The following is a 20,293-nucleotide window of genomic DNA, read 5'->3' as shown; positions in this document are numbered from 1 at the left end:
GGGACGAGGGTGTCCTGTAGGAGGTGGTGAAGCGTTCCTCCATGGAGTCTGCCTGTGGTCCAGTGTGAAATTGACAAGGATGTCATTCAGGTCTCTAAGAGGTTCCTGCCAGGCATGGCTGTGGGCGGCTGCAGCCCCAAGCTGACCCTACACGTGGGTGATGGTTTTGAGTTCACAAAACAGAACCAGGACGCCTTCGATGTTATCATCACTGACTCCTCAGACCCCGTGGACTCTGCCAAGACTCTCTTCAAGGAATCCTATTACCAGCTCATGAAGGTGGCCCTCAAGAATGAGGAGTGTCGTCTGCCAGGGCGAGTGTCAGTGGCTGCACCTGGACCTCATCAAGAGATGAGGCAGTTTTGCAAGTCGCTCTTCCCTCTGGTGACTTCCACTTACTGCACCATCCCCAGCTACCCCAGTGACCTGATTGGCTTCATGCTGTGCAGCAAAAATCTGAGCACCAACTTCCAGAAGCTCCTGAAGCAGCTGACATGGAAGCAGGTGGAACAGATGCAGCTGAACTACTACAACTCTGATGTGTACCAGCAGGCCCCATCCTGTCTGAGCGCGCTGCCCGGGCCCTGAGGGATGTGAGCGGAGCCCGCTGCTGCTGCCCATGCTGCCCAGGACCTCGGGCCAGGGAGCCTTGGGGATGGCTGGGCGTGACAAGTGCAGGACAAGACTCCTTGCCCCACCGGCGTGTCCACCAAGCATATGTTATAGGCCCCGGGATGCTGCCTGGTGTGCCCTGCTGGGCGGACCGTCTGTCTCTCTCTCAATGTGGTGGTCAGCCCCCAAGCCTATACCAGCTATGTACAGGAAAAAAGAAAAGATGGCAGGAATTTCTGTTCGTAAGGTGATGGAAATTAATCCAATAGGGAGAGAAAATATGATGATGCGGGAGTGAGAAAGAAGGATTTCTGGAATGACATCCTTGAGAAGGCAAGAAAGGGATGGAATCTGGTCCCTATGTGGAGAGGTTGGACACCCCCCATGGCTATAGAGGTAGTTCATTCTTAGAAGTAGGAGGAAGACCAGTGTATTGGCCACCCAGGTGGAATTAGTTCAGTTACTGGTATTCAGTGGGTGTTACTGGTTTATGGCTTTATGCTAGTAGGAGCTTGTTGAAATTTTTTCTTGATTGCTTCTTATTTACCAGTGAAATGAGAAGCAAAACATTAGCGAAGATTGAGGAAGGAAGAAGAGATGAAGAGACCTAAAGGGGGAGGAGAAGGTGTCTGAGAGTGAAAGCTCTGGGAAGTGCAGTTTGATTTCCTGGCAGCACTAAGAGCCCACTTGAGGTTCACGGTCATGATGGGTTTGTGCCTTCCCCATTCAAGTACAGCTTTGGAGAACAGGTGTACAATAGGCAGTGAATTTGATTTAACCAATTTGGGGGTTTCTTTAAGTCAGTTCAGTGAAGCAAGACAAGGCTAAGAGAGTTTTAGGGTCTTTGCCAGAGATGAAGGACCAGGGACATGAGTAGGATGAGGCAATAGGATCAGGAGAGTTAGACCTTAGTGGGGTTTGATAATTTTTGCAGTTGGGGTATTGGAGAGAGTGGACTGGAAAAATAGGAAGAGGTAGTTGGAGAGTCAGGATCTTTCTAACTAAGGGAGGAATCACAGTAACCAGTACAGACAAGGTCTGGGATATGTGCATTGGAATGAGGGTCTGGGGCAGGGTAGAGTTGCAAGGACAGGGTGTTGGAAGGTGTGGAGATGGAAATCCCCAAGAATGATGTCAGAAGAAATGTCTTGGAGGGGTTGACAGTGAGGCAGGGCTTAAATCTCTAAGGAATGAGGGGGAGTGACTCAGGGATCAGTAGATGGCTGCCAAAGGAGATGACCAGAGAGGTAGGAGAGAAATCTGAAGAATGGCAGGATAGAAGCTAAGAAGCAGATGACATGGTGAGTAGTTCTGGGTGTTGTGTAGGGATCCAGTCATAGCAGGATTTCTCAGCCTCAGCACCACTAACATTTTGGGCTGGGTTTCTCTTTGTTGTGGGAGCTGCCCTGTGCATTGTGGGATGTTTAGCAGCATCACTGGCCCCTACCCATGGGGTCCATCTCCCCAGCAAAGGTCCCTCTCCCCAGCAGTGACAACCACATACGCCCAGACATTGTTAAATGTTCCCTGGGAACAAAATTGCCCTCATTTAAGAACCAGTGAGTTAAATGAATACTGAAAAAGCATTAGGGTCACTGGTGTCCTTATGTAGAGCTGTTTCTAGGGAGTGCTGGGGATGCCACTCTCACCCAGTTTGGAATGGACTGTGGAATAAGCAGGAGAAAAAAATAGGAAATCCTGACTTCTCTTTCCAGGAGCTTGACTTTGAAGGGCTGGAGGATGAGCAGTAAGTGGAGGAGACTGAGAACCAGAGATGCTATCCTTCCGTCAGATGGAGCCCTGAGCAGCTTTAAATATTGATGAGAAGGATCTGTGTGAGGGGAACAACTGACTCTAGAGGAAAGAGTGGCTTTGACCTGAGCTGTGGAATGGTTTGTAGATGTGGAGGAGTCCACGTTCTATGGGAGGAGCAGTGTCTCCAAAGATACAGGAACAGCAGGTGGGTGTTACTGGTTTATGGCTTTGTTGGAGAGAAGCAGAGGGAGTTCTCATCCAACCACGTCCATTTTCAGCTGCTGAGAGTGAAGAGAACAGAGTGCTGGGGTGACGGAGGAGTGGGGAGGGAGTTGGTGCTTTGAAGCAGTTGTGGAGAGTGGGAGGAATGGAAGACCCATCTGGCTTGGAAAACCAAGGAAAAGTACTAGGATGTCTGGGCAGTGGTGAGGGCCTGCATGGGGGCCGGTGAGCCTGAATTACAAACAATACCAGCCTGCCCTGCTCTGGTTTCTCTGGCAGCACTCAGACACCCAAGAAAGCAGGTCGCAGGCTTCGGCCCCCAGTTGGGGCTTTGCTAGATGGTCCTGATGGAAAGTGCAGAATATTGGCAAGCTTGGGAAATGTGACCTTACGGAAGGAAGGGAGGCAAGGAAACACGAATCTGCAGATTGTCTAGAAAAAGTCATGGGGCCTCTGAGGTCGCTGGGAAATGAGGAGGAGATGTTGTGGTCAGAAAGGGGGATCTCTGAGGAAGTGGGTTTGGAAAGAGAATTTTTCAAGTGATGACAAGGTCCAGGGTGGGACCATGGAAGTTAGTGCGTGCAAGGGAGGACATCACTAGTGTCAAGTTACTAAGGGGCCCAGGGGCCCAGTCATGTCTGTGGGTGCAGACATCGTTCTGGATGAGGGAGAACTTGGAATGGGGAGGGCAGTGTGAGTCAGGGGCCGGATTTTCCACAGACAGGGGCAGTAGGAGCTGCCAGGTAGGAGACAATCGGCTCTGGGAAGCTCAGGGGCTTACGCTGCTTGCGTGGACCGAAGGGGCCAACAACACTGGGGACCAACGGTCTGGCCGTGACCTCTAGAATAAGGTGAATGTCAGCCTTACTTCCTTGCCCCGACCGTGAAAGGTACGAAAGAATAATCAGAACCAGCTGCCCGTAGGTCTGCATAGTTTTGTTTCCAGACTTTGTTTCAAAGTCGTCAGTCAAGTTTTATTTCAGAGTGGTGTCCAGGATCTGTTTTAATCTCCATCTCCCCCTCCCCCAGAAATCCAGACTTCATTTTGGTGATTTCTGGCTTAACTGGCCCTGAAGCAAATGAATTGGTGCTGGGGCTATTGAAGGAGATTATGGTTTATTTTATGGACAGTCCAGAGTCTGTCTGGCTAATTTCAGAAACCCAACCAAAGTCCCAAAGGTCTGCCTCAAGATCCTAGGATCTTCAGAACCTGGAAGACTGGGAATAAGGCAGGACCCTTCTTCTCAAACATTTCTTGGATTTGTACTTGGGTCTCCTACAAAGAAATAGGACAGCTTTGCTTTGTGGCTTTTGGCACTAAGTTCACCAAACTAAAAGAGAAAAGGAACTCACCAACAAAAGGAAACCAAACAAAGGAACATGGATTTAGCAAAAGAACTCTCAGAAGAAGAAATGAGACCAAAGATAGGTGAGTAAGAACGGCTGAATTGGCCCATTTGCTATGGTAGGAATTCACATGGCATTTCAACTTTGAGAGCATTTCTTGCATTCGAGAGCAAAAGGTGAGGGAATGTGTACTTTGCCTGAATATGGAGGGAAGGGGACCTACTCATTTGCTCTATGTGGTTGATTCAGAAGCTACATTTGTGGATTTGTTAGGGTTGGAGGGTATGAGCAAAAATAGGCTAGTATGCAAAGTCTCAGTCAGAAATTTCTTTCTGAATAATCACTTCTTTGGAATGCAGAATGTATTTTCCCAGAGAAACAGTCATAAATGGTGATTGGGCTTCTAGGCCCAGCCAGGCCAGACCAGCTAAGGCCAGTTTAACGCAGAGAGTTAACAAAATTATCATTCTGTACTAATAATCCTCTGGAACACTCCAATCTTATTTTTTCCATTATTACTAAAATTTTAGAATAAATGTAAAGTCTAGAGTGAGTGTGTTGAGTGGAAGCTTGTGGAAAAAATGCTTAGTATGGTGAGTGAATGAAAGTAGGATTGATTTTTGAGTTATGTTAGATTTTGAAGCAGTGTTCTAAAACTTGAAGACAGTTTAAAGGGAAAAGAGCTTATCAGCTTCTATATTCCTTTTGTCTTTTCTACTAAGTAAGGTGAACTTTTTTTTTTTTTTAGTTTGGAAAGGTTCAAGCCCTGGGAGAGAGCTATAGAAGCCCATGCTGCATGAGACTGTTGTAGAAAGGAAATACCGTTATTCCAAATGAGTTTAAATTTTTTAGCTAGAAGGATTACATATCAACCAGGTATTAAAAGAACATGTTGGGGGCGCCTGGGTGGCTCAGTCATTTAAGCGTCTGCCTTCAGCTCAGGTCATGATCCCAGGGTCCTGGGATGGAGCTTGCATCAGGCTCCTTGCTCAGAGGGGAGCCTGCTTCTCCTTCTCCCTCTCCCTGCTGCTCCCCCTGCTTGTGCTCTCTCTCTCTGTCAAATACATTAAAAAAAAAAAAAAAAACGTGGATTTGCTCATGGAACCACAGTTGGGAATCTGGAGGTGATATGGGGGCCAGGACAAATACCAGAATCATAGAGGGACCAATATAATAGTTTTCCAGAAGGGGTGGGGTTAGAGTAGAAGTTGGACATAGACTGAATTCTGATAAATGGAGACATTGACCCTGGAGTATTAATCTCCAGGAATATTACAGAATGAGATTTTTAAGCAGATGGTTTGTGAACGTTAAAAAAGGAAAGGTTATCAGGAACCAATGTGAGTTCAATAAAAATAAGTCCTGTCAAACTGAGTACATTACCTTCTTCTTCTTTTTTTTTAATGGGAGTGATTATAATGGTAGAACAGGAGAAAGCCACAGACATTTTTGTGTTTTTTTAATTGAAGTATAGTTGACACATTTTTGCAAGTTTTGATTTTAGCAAATGATGTGAAAAAGATTGCATTTAAATACAGAATGAAGAAATGTGGACCTAGTGAGAGTATACTTATCTGGGCAATTGATTTTACCAAGACTGTGGAACAATGGTAGAAATCAATTCCTAGAGGAGACAAGAATCAATATGAATTAAAGTAAGCGCCTGCTCCCTAATTCACAAATATCTGCTGCCTAAGTACAGATTGTAAGAGCTGAGGCTAAATGACTGATCATGTGAAAAGGCTAGGTATTTGCCTAATTAAACTTAGTATGAATCAAGCTTGTAATAATAATGTCAAAAAGTTAATGCAAGTCTAGGTTGCATTCATACCTATGTGTCCAGAACAAAGAAAGTACTAGGCTTCTCCTGTTCAGTATCAGTAAAGCCACCCGCCATTCTGGGTGCTCCATTTTAAGGGGAGGGGGCATGTTGATTCGAGAAAACCAACATAGGAGTGGATCCTGACACTTAGGCAAGAGTATGACATCAAATTTAAATATTTGATGATAGTAATTGGTGGATGGAGTTGCAAAATACAGTATTAAGACCCATGAATAGAAGGTATATACAGGCAGACAGTTCATTTCGGTAGAAAGACCTTCTCATAATTGGAGTACCTTAATTCCTTGGAGGAGTTCGAATATAGACAGACTGGGTAACAATCTAGGCAGATGATGTATGCTTGAACCGGGACACGTCAGTGGGGATGGGAAGGAAGGGCATACATGTTTTATGTGTAGCAGGACTTGGTAGCGGAAGGCAAGCAGGGAATGAGAGAAAGACAGGATGTTTCTGGGAATATACCACCCTAGTAAGTTATATGTGGCTCACTGATGTATCTGAGTTGCTTTTGTTTTATTTTTTTTCCCCTCCTGTAACCTATCATTATCATCAGCCAAATTTCCTCCTTGTAACAGTGTTCATTCTGCTGCTTTTATTCCCCTATTTTCAGAAAGCCTTGACTGAAATGCCTTGTGAATTCTTGCCCCACAGAGTATCCCATTTGAAATTCAGTGAGCTATCCATTATCTGGGGAAATGTCAAAATTAATTTGACAAAAGCAGGCATGAGGAAAGCAGGGAGCCCTGGGCATTCTGAACAAAGATGTGATATCAGTATTTACCATGGAACTCATTTGATTATAAGTCATCTAGAAGCATGCCACAGTAATGGCCAGAAAAGCCCACAGAAGCAAAAGAATTTGAGTTAAAGTTGAGAGTCTGCTGGTAAAAAACCTGACTGTGCCATGACCTAAAAAACAGCATTAATGGAAGAAGTTGTAATAAAAATTTAAAGAGAAACACAGAACTTGGCAGAAATGTATACGCAGAATGAATTCATAGGATTCCTGGAAAATTGAAAAGGAGAGACCTGTGGGATTTCAACTGTAGCTGCCCCCCCCCCCCCACATTTTGAATTTGTAATTAATTTGGAAGGCTTAAGGGCTTTGGAAAGATGATTTAAAATCCCTTTATTTCTGAAGTCCTACTAGTTAACCCTGGCTTTCCTTATTTTGACAAATAATAATAAAAAGTGCATCTTTACTATAAGCCTCAAATGTATTCCTTAAGTCTGTCTCGGTTAAAAAAAAAAAAAAACGAAAAGAGACTATAAGATATGCTTTTACTCAGAAAACTCTAATGGCTCCTTCAAAAGGAAAATGCATTTACAGTTCCTTCTCCCAAGTCACTTTTTGAAATGTAGATTAATGTGGCCTGACAGATTGTAATAACTACCAAAGAGCATTTTCATTAATTATAAGGAGCAAACCAATAATATAGATCTTTACAATGTTAGTATGAATTAGAATAGATCAAGTTGAGACCATACTTGTGGCTGGAGTAAAATTTGACTGCTAAGTCCAAATCCCCTAAGATAAAAGCACATAATGAAAATGTTGACAGACCATTCAGGGATACTAATGGTATCATCAGCATTTCATGGTTTTTCAGTAGTTGTAAGTGTTTTTAAAAAGTAAATATACTGTCTTGTGAAATAAGAAGAAGGTTGAAGAAGAGAGGTGAATGAGAGGAGGCACTTTTGAGACTTTGATTCAGTGTTTTTACTTAAAAGAAAAATTTTTTTTTCTTTTTTGTAAAAGAAAGTCATTCTAAAAGTGCCCCCAGGAAGCTGAGTACAAGATGGAATTCCAGGGAATTAGAAGCCTTCTGTCCCTGTGCAGTTCTGCTCTTGGTCCCCTGTGGGAAGTTGCTTTTTCTTTTAGGACCCCGTCTCCTCATGTAAAAAAGCAGAAAAATCAGCCCATTTCCTCACTGGGGTGTTGTTCCATGACTGCACGGTGATTGAAAAGCATTTTAGCTATCTTAAAAGCCTATTCATAAAATAATAATACGGTAAGAAGTCTTATCTAACATTTATGGATGTTTATAGTTGGCAACACAGATTGCAGGTATGGGGATGGCCAGCCTCAAAGTGACCACAGCCCAGCATTGCTCAGCCCAGCCATACCCCAGCCCTTCCCCTTTGAATGAACTCACACTGTGTTGGCATCAAGAATCGGTTCTGTTCTCCCTAGAAGAGCACAGAGGGGCATTTTGTTTTGTTTTTTCCTCACATATTTTTTATTATTTTCTTAATTATGTTAATAACCATATGTTACATCATTAGTTTTTGATGTAGTGTTCCATGACTCATTGTTTGCGTATAACACCCAGTGCTCCATGCAGTACATGCCCTCTTTAATACCCATCACCAGGCTAACCCCCCACCCCCCTCCCCTCTAGAACCCTCAGTTTGTTGCTCAGAGTCCATACAGAGGGGCATTTTTGACTTACACTTCTGAGGAAAGTAGTTACAGGCATTGGGTATCTACCAGATTATCTGTGGGGTGAGAATTAATCCTACTCAGCAATGTTATAAAATATCAACGGTACAGTCTATCAATAAATAAATATGTCAGGCACTTACCAACACTTGCTAATAGGATTTTCAATTGAACTAGAAATAAGAGCTGTTTAAATTATGCACTATTTTGAATAAACTCCCATCAGCTTCACTAAATTTTGCTTTAAAATTTTCATTTATTCATTCATTTAATATTTATTAATCAATGTGCTTCAAGGAATACCAAGCAGTATATCTCAGTGTTTCCCCTCAAGGCCAATAGTGGGGGTACTGTTACCTCTGTCCCCTGCACATTGTCTTATTAATTGACAAATGTTAGTCCTGCAACTGATGCTGATTAGTTGTTTCAGTGAAAGATTATGAGGCAATGTGCAGTGTTTGATGAGTTCCAGCGGCACTTAAATAGAAGTCTAGAGGAGCTTGGTTAGGATCATAGTTCTCAACTCTTGATTGTGCCTCAGCATTCCCTAGAGAGCTCTTTTAAAAAGTGAAGGTCCAAGCTGACCTTCATGTGCTGATTGTGCTCTTGGTTAGAACCTGAATATGTTTATATCAAGTTTACGAAGGTGACTCTCATGTGCAGCCATTTTTAAGAACCATTATCTTTGAGAATTCACGTTTGTAATTTTGAAGGCTGTGGTGGTATATGGCTCAGCCCTGAAGGGTACATTTCACTAGGTCCTGAAATCCGTACTAAAAGGTGCTCTAATCCAGAAAACAATAGGATATATACATACGTACACACACGTACATACACATTCAATTATGTATGTATGTATCTGTATCTATATATATACACACACACAAATTTATTAAACAGACCTAGGGGCGCCTGGGTGGCTCAGTCATTAAGCGTCTGCCTTCGGCTCAGGTCATGATCCCAGGGTCCTGGGATCGAGCCCCGCATTGGGCTCCCTGCTCCGCAGGAAGCCTGCTTCTCCCTCTCCCACTCCCTGTGCTTGTGTTCCCTCTTTCACTGTGTCTCTCTCTGTCAAATAAATAAATAAAATCTTAAATAAATAAAAAATAAACAGACCTAGCTGAAGGAATTGGTTTATGCAGTGTGGAGTCTATTTCATAGAGCATGCTGGCCAGAAGAGCAGGCTGGGAACTCTGGGGCAGGGGTGGCTTCTGCATTCCGTAAGGAAGAACTTCTTTTTCTCAGAGAAGCTTGAGGATTTTTTTTTTTTTAAGACCAGTCAACTGATTAGGTGAGTCTCACCTAGATCACTGAGGATAACAACCTTTCCTTTTGTTGTTGTTGTTGTAGTAGGAAATATTTAATTTTAATTTTATTTTTTTAAATTTAAATTTACTTAGTCAACATATAGTAGTACATCATTAGTTTCTGATGTAGTGTTCGATGATTGGAAATATTTTAATCTTGAGTAAGAATAACGATCTTTGTAGGAGCATTTAGTGAGAAAGTTGCCAAACTTTTTGTTCCACACACACGTACAGAGAGAGATACCTGTATGTATACATATATACATATAGAGAAAGAGAAAGCAAGAGAGAGAAAGATTTATTATACAAATTAGCTTGCATGGGGGCACCTGGGTGGCTCAGTTGGTTAAGTGACTGCCTTCGGCTCAGGTCATGATCCCAGGGTCCTGGGATCGAGCCCCGCTTCAGGCTCCCTGCTCGGTCAGAAGCCTGCTTCTCCCTCTCCCTCTCCCCCTGCTTGTGTTCCCTCTCATGCTGTCTCTCTTTCTCTCTCTCTCTCTGTCAAATAAATAAATAAAATCTTAAAAAAAAAAAAAAAATTAGCTTGCACGATTGTGGATGTTGAGAAGTCCCCTGATCTGCTGTCTGCAAGCTGGAAACCCAGGAAAAGCCAGTGACATAGTGTCAGTCTCAGTCCAAAGGCCTGAGAACCAGGAGAACCAACGGTGTGAGTTCTGGACCAAATCTCAAGGCTGGAAAACCATAGGGCGGATGGTGTAAGTCCCAGTCTCAGGCCAGGAGAAGACCAGTGTCCCACCTGAACAGTTGGGCAGACTCTGAATATTTTACAGTGCAGCTGCTACTTTAATAACCAGTTTGTGATGTAAATATTTAAGATCACTTAAGTCATTAAGAGTGCTTTTTTTAAATGGCTTGTATCATACATTTTATTTTTGTTTTTATTGTTTTTAAAGATTTTATTTATTTGAGAGAGAGAGAGCATGACAGAGAGAGAGCACACAAGCAGTGGGGAGAGGCCAGAGGCAGAGGGAGAAGCAGGCTCCCCGCTGAGCAGGGAGCCCGATGGGGGGCTCGATCCCAGGACCCTGGGATCATGACCTGAGCCGAAGGCAGACGCTTAATAACTGAGCCACCCACGCACTCTGTATCATACATTTTCTAATAGAAATATGTCATTATAACCTTTCCTTTAAAGTCAACTGACCGTACATGTTAACCACATCTACAAAGTACGTACCTTCACAGCAACACCTAGATTAGTGTTCGACTGCATAACTGAGTACTGAGGCTAGCCAAGCTGACGCACAAACCTAACCATCCCAGTGGCTGTAGTACAGGAGAGTATCCTAACCGCATGAACCAGTGAACGGAAGTGGAAAAGAGTAAGATGTGTCCAGTTTGTATTGAGTGTAGAGTTGATCTAGGGTAGTGGGAGGAGATGAAGTTAGATAGTTTAAGGCCCAGTGTAGCAGTACTGGACTCACTAAGGGTTTGGACTTTTGAGCTGAGAAGACAAAGCAATGCTATAGCAGCACTGCCCAACAGAATTTTCTGTGATGATGGAAATGTGCTGTCTCTGTGATGTCCGACACCGTAGCCCTTTCGCCACATCTGGCTGTGGAGACACTTGAAGTGTGGTGCTGGTTCAGAAACCTCCTCGGGACCTTCCTGGGTAAAATCTGAAACTGACCCCATGCATGAAGGGAAGGAGAGACTGAAGAGAGAGGCCACTCCAGATCCGGACGCGGTAGGTTTAATAAGCAAGGGAACTTAGAAGGCTTATCTTGGGCAGCCTCAAGGCAGTTAGATCTCCACCACTGCCCCCCGCCCCCCACCACCTGCCAGAATCTTAAAAGTTTATATAGAGGCCTTAACTGTGTTCAGTCATACAGAGCGGCCAGATGGCCTGAATTCCACATCACTGTCTCAAGGCTATGTCCTTGGGGCAGCTTCCCTGAGCAGGGAAGGTGAGTGGAATGCGCATTCCAAGGACGGAGGAGGGGGTGAGGAGCCTCCAATTGCTGGGGTCCAGCTCCAGGGTCAACCAGCGGTCACGTCCTCTCGATGACCTCCCCTACCATGTGACTAGGGACACAGAGGAACCGCATTTTTGTTTAATTTTAATTGACATAAATTCAGTCGCTCCGCAGGCTCGTAGTTACGGTGTTGGACGGGGCAGCTTACAGAGCGTGGATAGCATGGCAGTCTGGCCGGAGCGTGCGGGAGGCACCGGAAGGAGCGGAGGCAAGCAAGCAGTCCAGTCAGCGGACCACTCTGACAGCGCCAGGCGGCCGGGCAGTGCGGGAAGAGGAAACGAAGGGAAGACAGCTGGGAGGTGAAGGACAGAGGAACCGAAGATGATCTTACTTCCCCCTCCTCGGCCACCTAAGCCCTTCCTGTCGGTCAGATTTCCCCAGCTCGTCTTTTTCTCGCTGGCTCTCCTCACGCTCCCTCCCTCAGCTTCTTCAGTTACCGCAGAGCTCTGTGTTAACAGCGCCCAGGTTCCTCCTCACCGTCTGAGCTTTTTCCCCTCAACCTCAGACCTTGATAATCTCCGCTCGGAAATCTCACAGATTCTTAGGAGTCTTCCCCTCCTGGCTGTGTTGCTTTTCCAGGTTTGTGCATTTGGTAAATATCCTCACCGTCCCCTTGGTGGCTCAGGCCAGTGACCTCGGAATCCTCCTGACACCGTTTCTGACCTGCTGTGTCCTAGCGGAAGTCACGGCTTGTCTGTCCCTTCGTCTTCGTTTCTGTTGCTCCCCCTCAGACTAGGTCGCTTACTACCTTTCTTCCCTGGACCCTCACAGTCTCCCGTCACCACTCTGCCACTCACTGTCTGTTCTCTAAGCACTTCCTTGGAAAGCAGAAATCAGGTCATTTCCTTTCTTCCGCCATGTGGAATGGAATCCCCCCACCAGTGTTGCTTTATCTGTAACATTACAAAATATCACAGGATAAAGGGTTAATTAATTTCAGTTGATATATTTAATAATATTTATCCATTTAATATTTCTATAACCCTATTAAGCAGGTACTTTTGGGAAATATCACCGAACTATCCCTTGGGGCATATATTCTAGTGAGAGAAACAGACATTAATCAAATAATTACGTGAATAACTACCCAATTAAAATTGTGAGAGGTGACATTTAAGGAGGAATATAAGGTGCTCTGAGGGTATAAAAGGAGGAGACCTAAGCTAGCCGGGAAGGACAGGGAAGGGTTTGGTAAGGAGGAGTTAGCCGGGGAAAGGGAGGGATTCTAGGTTGTGGGGCCGCATGTGCCAAGAGAGAAGGGAAATTCTTTACTTCAGTGGAATACAATGTAACCATTAAAAACATTAATGGAATACAGAACCTGACAACTGCATTGGGACGGAATGTGGTCTTAAATTTCCTAAGCCATCTGGAGCAGCTTTTGGAAAGCAACAAGACCGAACCTTTATAAAACTTGAGTAGGATGGTTCTGTTAAACACTTCTGACTTGAATGTGATCTCAAGTCAATTCAGCAAGTATCTGATGGCTTATCTTTCCTAGGGGTTGTAGGTTAAAACAAAAAATGGGTTTCTTTCCTTCATTGTTATAATCCGATAAAAATGATAGTACATAAAAATAGTTTGACATACTATATAGGTATTTTATCATACTATTATTATAATTTATATAAAGCAAAATTAAGAGCCAGAATGAATAGTATAAAACAGTGATTCTACAGGTTTTATTTCCTACACTTTACACTCTTAATAAAATAATGGACCCCAAAGAGCTTTTTTTATGTGGGTATATTGGTACTTACTATAGTAGAACTTAAAACTGAAAAAAATTTAGATGTATTAATTTACTTAAACATAACCAATGATAAACTCAACATACGTTAACATAAAATATCTTAATGAAAAGGAACTATTTTCTTAAAACAAAAACATTAGTGACAAGGGTAGTATTATTTTATATATTTTACAGATCTCTTTAAGAGAAGGCAGCTTGATTTTTATATCTGCTTCTGCAGTTAAAAGTTGCAGTATGTTGATTTGGTTGAAGTATATGAAGTAGATCCAGCCTTACACAGATAGGTAGTCAGAAAAGAGAAGAGTTTTTAAAAGTCTTTTCAGGTAATTGTGGATATTTTTCTTTGATACTACATTATAACTCGCCAGGTAGTAAGCATCTTACAGGTTGGTTGTAATATGGAATTGTGAAACCATATCAACAGATTTGTTGTATGTTGAAAACCTGTCTTGCATTTTGAATGAATCTTTACCCAAGCATAATTTTTCTTACTATGCATAGAGCAGATGAAAATATTGGTTCACTGAGTTAAGTAGCTCTCACAAATGTTGACCCATTTCATTGTACAATATGAAAAAAATGACATTTGTTAACACACACCCAGCCTCATCAGAAACACTAATGAATATTGGGAAGCTGTCAAGTTCACAGTGGTGAATACAAGTTGTCCTAAATTCTAATACTTGCTTGGAATTTTATCATTAGCAATAAATATTGGCGGTTGTTTTTTCTGAAATGACAGTTTCACTTTGTTCATTTTCGGAAAAATATCTGCCAAATACCCAAGTCTACATAACTGAGTTTTGTGTCAGTCATCTGTCAAGTAAAAATGGTATCTGTGGAAAAAATTTGGCAACTCAAAAATTATACAAGCGCTTTTCCTCCAGATAACCATCATACTTTAGTGTGCATCAGAAGTGCTTTATGGGTACTTCCATTTCTTCACACAGAATAGTGAAAAGCCGTGTACTCCAGGGTCAGGATTTAATAAAGTTAGTCATTGTTACAGCTTCATCAAGAACATGTTTAAGGGAAGTGACTCTTTACTGTAAGTGGTGGTGAAGAATGTAACGACAACTAGTACAGTTTGGTGCTGCTCCTGAGTAGTGCTAAGACACTGGCAGTTCTACCCACCATTGCTTTTGCACCGTCACTGCAGATGTTAACACAGTGAGGAAGACAGATAACATTTTAGTATTATAAAAATGATTGTGACCCCATGGTCCCCCTGAAAGGGTCTCAGAAATTCCCAGGGGTCCTCGGAACACACACATCCATTGGCATAGTGAGGGAGAGAGAAACGGGAACTTAATTGTGAGGAAGGCTTCATGAGAGAAGAACTGAGTTAGATCTTGAAGCAGAACTAAGATTTGGATAGGTGGGAAGGAGAAGGGAAAGGGATTTTTAGGAGGGGGAGTCATGTGAGTAAAGGAGTAGAGGCAGGAAGCAGCATGACGTAACCCAAAACACTGATGACAAAGGATGGTTGAGTTGGAGGGTTAGGAATGGGGAGTGATAATAAAATATGGGATGTAATGAGATTATGAGGGATCTTGAATACCCATGGGAAATGTTTACACTTTTTCCAGGGGTCATTGGGAGTAACTGAAAGATTTTGAATCCTGTGACTTGAACATGTTGGTTTAGGACCATCGTTTTGGTAGAAGTGTATAAGGTGAATTTGACAAACAGGACAACTGGATGCAAGGAGCCTGATTGGAATATTAATTGTAATCTAGTTTGTAAGGGTCCAGAATGCAGGCTGGAGAGATGGCAATAGATGGAACAGGGTGAAATGTAGACTAATTGCTTCAGAGATAGAAGCAGTATGAGAACTAAAGAAGAAAAAGTCAAAGGTTACCAGCATACTATATTTTATAACCCCAATTCCTTGCCAAGGACATTGTTAGGGAAGTGGACAAAAACTGGGTGTTTCTATGTTAAGGTCTCACATAAGACTTTTTCCTCTCCCCAAAATCAGAATGCTTCCCTTTTTTTCTGATAACAAGAACTGGATCATTGAACACATTTCCACATTTTCCTCCTGCTGCCAGGAGGCTTTGTGCCAAATGTCATGTTAAAATCACAACAGTTACAATTGTCCCAGTGGTTAGTACATTTTCTTCCTTCTACTTTCTCTGGCCCTGATTCTCTATCTCTATTTACAATTCATTAATCTTATTATTTTCACTCTGTTTGATGCCAGATGTCATAAGACCTCTTTTGAAAGAGATCGGTGGTGGGAGAGTCTTTTAGGATTCCTGGTACCAGTTCCAATGTGAAGGGGGTGTGTTCCCCCCCCACACACACTAAGCAATTCTCAGACACCAGTTGGATGTCAGAGAATTCAAGTCAATTCTGACACTATCTACCAGGAGATAGCATCAGATTCCAAAGGTTAAGGACTCAGTCCTACAAAATTCCCTTCCACTCCCATTTGAGACTACAGGAGCAAGCCCCAGGCTGTTACCAGAGCTTCTGACCAACTGCCTACAGATTGGAGGTTCCAGCAACCTCCTTTCTAGGTTCAATTTGCTGGAGCAGCTCACAGAACTCAGGGTAACGTTTACTTATATTTACCAGTTTATTAAAGGATATGAATCAACAGCCAGATAAAGAGAGACGTAGGGCAGGGTATGGGGAAAGAGCTTGGGGCTTCCCTGTCTTCTCCAGGTCTGCCACTCTCCCCGCGTTCCCACGTGTTCACCCACCTGGAAGCTCACCAAACCTAGCCCTTTTGGTTTTTATGGAGGCTTCACTGCATAGCCATGATTGGCTAAGTCATTGGCTGATTCAAACTCCAACCCCTTTCCCCTCCCTAGAGGTGATGGAGGGAACTGAAAGTTCCAACCTTCTAATCACCTAGTTGGTGCTCCTGGAGTCAGTCCCACACCCTTGGGTGGGGTCCAAAAGTCATCATTGATAAGAAGACACCCATTTCACCTTTATGTCTCTGAAGCATTTTCAGGACACGTGGATGAAGACCAAATACATCTGAGAAAGATATTTTGGTTCTCTGAATAACAAAATATTTATTTCTTATAAGTCATTATATCACAGGGAGAGTAAAGTCATGATAATATATTAACCCTTCACATATTTTGTTCACTCATAGTATAGGGCACTCTACATTAGTCACATTTTACTCAGAACTTTAAGAAAGCTAAAAACTCTGACGTACAGAACCAAAGCACCAAGGTTAAATTTCAAAGAAATTTGATAAATTCAGTTAATCTGGTTGTCCAATTCAAAACAGATGAGAAGCAGCAAATAAGAGGGTAGTGAAATACGTATTAAAAATAGGTAAAGTGATACCAAAAGAGATGACTCTTCATAATCTGAGTAATGGCAGAGAAAGATGGAGGTGCAAATTCCTAGTGATTATGGATTATGTGAATGCACCCAACACAGCTAGTAATTAATAAAGAACTGTTACTGGTTTGTTAGAGAAAACCAACAACTTACAGTTCTTGAGCTTTTACCATGTTCCAGGCTCTATGCTTTTGCTATTCATGTATCATTATACTTAATCTTCGCAATAACCATGCATTTCTTTCTGTGATTTCCCCCTTTTCACAGATGAATAAATAGTTCTAAAGAAATAAAATACATGCATAAAGGCACACTTCTTTGTATGTGGCAGAGTTGTGTTTTGAGATTGGCCCAGCTGGATAACAAAGCCCATGTTCTTTATTCTTCCATCATTTGGGACTTCCTTCATTTTGACCTTCTTAATAATAGCAGTTAAGTTATGTTCAATATCCTCTTAAAAGATATCAAAAAATACTGTGTACTGTATTTGAGAAAATTTAGAGCATAAAAATTGGTATAGGTTTATCTAAAAAAAAAAACACTGGCACTTTACTTCTTGAAAATTCCCAACAATTGGTGGGAAAAGGATTTTGTAAAGTGTTATTTATTATTTACAGCCCGTTTCAAACATTTTTGTGCCATTGTTCTAAATTAGTCCTGTGGGCTTTTTTTTTTATTTTGTTTTGCAAACATCTGTGCATTCTCATTTTCATACCACAAAGAACAGCCATTCCTGTAAACTGTTTGTGAATTAAAGGAAAGAAGGTAATATTTATATAAAACATTAACTGAGAGGTGTTGTCACATTGTTTTGCTGAGCACTAGATGCTCTGATTTTCTTTTCTTCCTCTTGCTTTGAATGAGCTTGTAAACACCAATTCTCAGAGAAGTAGTCCGAGAAGATTATGGCCCATGGATACATGGGACCTAACAGTCCATGAGGGAGTGACTGCTGATGACAGGACTCTTATGCTGCAAACTCTGAGCAGCTGAAAGCGAAAAATAACCCAGGGCAGTTCTTAGACGAGAAATGTCAACATCCTGTGAGAGATGAAGAGCCTCTGGGAGTGACGGATTGTAACTTTAAGGGAGCCTGCCGAAGAGGAATTGGACAGGAGCCTAGGAAAGAGCTTGACTTGTTGCCTTGGTTACACCCCAGTGCTACCTTCCATAGTGTCTTCAGCTTGACAGTCTGAATAACCAGTTTGAAACTCCATTTTCCGTTCATTCTCAGATTATAATCACCTTCTGTGAGGTAGGGTTTTCTTTCAAAAGCGTAAAATCTCAGGGACTGGTAATCTGGGTCACATGTAACTGAAGAAAGGGAATAGTTCACATCGATGGATTTGGTAAATGAGAACTGCCAGTAAATATTTTTGAGTCGTAACCAGTTAGTTTTCCAAGAACTGAAACTAGATACGCGAAAGCCACTTGAAATATGGTTGACTGTGAGGAACAGGAGGGTAGGTAGAGGGGAACCCTGTGGTTGTGAAGTCACGTGAAAACTGTTGTTCCTTAAGACTGATGATCTTAAAGTTGTGGATGGAATATTGTGACAGTCCATTAAATCATCAAGGATCTGGTTGCAGCAATATTATTTTGGTTCTAACGGATTCCAGGACATAAGATTGGGAGTTATTTCTTAAAGTTCCAAAAAGTGTAATTAGGACAACCATCTTGCTAGGTGAGGAACCTATAGAACATTTTTCTTAAGCGGTAGTACAAACTGAAAATGCTAATAGATTCAAAACATGTTTAAGAATGTTAACTCCATAATGTGATATGAAAGCAAAAGCAGGACACTTTGGGGGATATTGAAACCTGAAGAGGCTAGCCTCCAGGAGGATAATCAATACCACTTGACTTGTTTTATCATATCTATCACTTCATCTTTCCTCAGACTTTATTGGGAATATTTACAGCTTAATCTCACCCACATTTCACCAGTGTTACCATTATTGGATGTGAACTGTGCCAACCAGTGGATGGCTGCTTCTAGAAAAGCATGAAAAAAATCGCTATAGGCATTTTCACACTTTTTTTCTTTTTATTTGTGACTTTTCTTGTTCCTCTTCTTTTCTGCAGATCACCTTTAAGGAACGCCAACCAGAGGTTTTAAAATGGCTGGAAAGTCTGTGGAAAAACAGGAGAGGGGGGAAAAAAAAGTGTAGTCCTGCTAATGAAAATCCCAATCCTAGCTCTCTGTATGGGGTTAAGGAAATGGTTCAAACAGAGACCCTGCCCTTAGGAGGAGCCTCCCAGCTGAGCGTCAACCTATAATTTTTCTGGAAGCCTGTTATCTACCCTAGTGACGGAACTCCTTGTAAGGAAGTTTTACTTTAAGAAGGTCATTCAGAGTTCTATTTTCATATTTCCTCAAGCTTGGTTCAGAAATCTGAAGACTATATGAAGTCATGTGAGAACTTCATTTGATAAAACTACTGTTTCCTTGGCATGGGCTGGAGGGGAATATTTAACAGCAGTTATGCTTAAGGCATTATGCCTTTATACTCACCCAGCATCTGAAATGTGATGTTCTAATAGTAGAACTCCAGAGTTTATTTTATTATTTTATTTTATTTTTTTAAAAAGATTTTATTTATTTATTCATGAAAGACACAGAGAGAGGCAGAGGGAGAAGCAGGCTCCCAAGGAGCAGGGAGCCCCACACGGGACTCGATCCCAGGACCCTGGGATCACGACCTGAGCCGAAGGCAGACGCTTAACCATCTGAGCCACCCAGGCGCCCTCCAGAGTTTAACAGAAGCAAAAGGAAACAAAGGCAAAATGCATAGACCCAATCAGCAAGCTGTTGGCATGTGAATGTTTGTTCCCGTGTGTGTATAAACCAAAAAAACAGTAGCAGGAGCAACATTTTAATCTACTGATAATTTATAAGTCAACTGTATCTATCCCTGTTGAGAAATGGCTAAAACCCATCAGTTCAGCTATTGGCGAGAACTAGTTATAGCCATTTACCAACATAAAATAGCAAGATTGTTTTTTCGGAATTTGTACATCAATTTTTAACCTGCAGCCCAAAATCACTTATGAACTAGATAAGTATTAAGTTCTAAATTTTTTCCGGAAATTTTTGAGTCAAAATATATAAATGATATTTGGTAGTTATATACACAGGTGGCATATAAACTATAACGGAGGGTATGTCAGCTTGGGGCAAGGATCTCTAAAACTTGTATCGCACATTCCAGTTCAATGTCTGAATTTCAGAAAACATGTCAACATTGTTGAATCCAGGACTGATGGATGGTACCCTAAAATATTTCTTCCTTTTCTTTTTGGGACTTAGCTGGTAATTTTATGGGCGCCTTTTATATTGCCATTTACCCGCTTGCCCCATTTGCCTGCATGGTCTTTAGGATCTCATCAGTAAAACCCAAGAGAATCTACTGAATGGGGATTAAATAATAATATAGTTCAGTTAGGTCAAGAATAATAATTGGCATTTTACAAAAGCAGTAATTCAGTTGGGCGGTACCCATAAAAATGTTGGCACTCTCTAATTAAAAAGTACAAATAAAAAAAAAGATATTTTTTGGTGATTAACATAACAATAAAAAATTAAAAAAGATATTTTGACTATCGCGGGCAAAGTGAAAATAACTGAAATCTAGTGAGGGTGGGAAAAGGCATTTTCATACACTGCTGGTGCAAGTATTCATTTATTATAAATATTACAGA

The 20,293-nt window shown here is 42.0% G+C and overlaps 1 protein-coding gene across 5 annotated transcripts in view; it reads left to right on the top strand.

Moving 5' to 3' along the window:
* The window catches only part of ANO6 (anoctamin 6), a 186,251-nt gene that overhangs the window by 77,190 nt on the left and 88,768 nt on the right, over positions 1-20,293 (top strand). Inside the window, exon 1 of one of the 5 annotated variants that reach the window (XM_027592752.2) lies at positions 2,363-2,572. The exons of the other annotated variants lie outside the window; for them this stretch is intronic. Coding sequence (XP_027448553.2) covers positions 2,513-2,572 — 60 coding nt within the window. The 5' untranslated portion in view covers positions 2,363-2,512. Of the gene's footprint in view, positions 1-2,362; positions 2,573-20,293 lie in introns of those variants that run through there. 5 annotated transcript variants of the gene reach the window in all.

The sequence above is a fragment of the Zalophus californianus genome, chromosome 9, assembly GCF_009762305.2.
Source record: "Zalophus californianus isolate mZalCal1 chromosome 9, mZalCal1.pri.v2, whole genome shotgun sequence".
Lineage (NCBI taxonomy): Eukaryota > Metazoa > Chordata > Mammalia > Carnivora > Otariidae > Zalophus > Zalophus californianus.
This window is presented reverse-complemented; position numbering and strand designations above follow the sequence as displayed.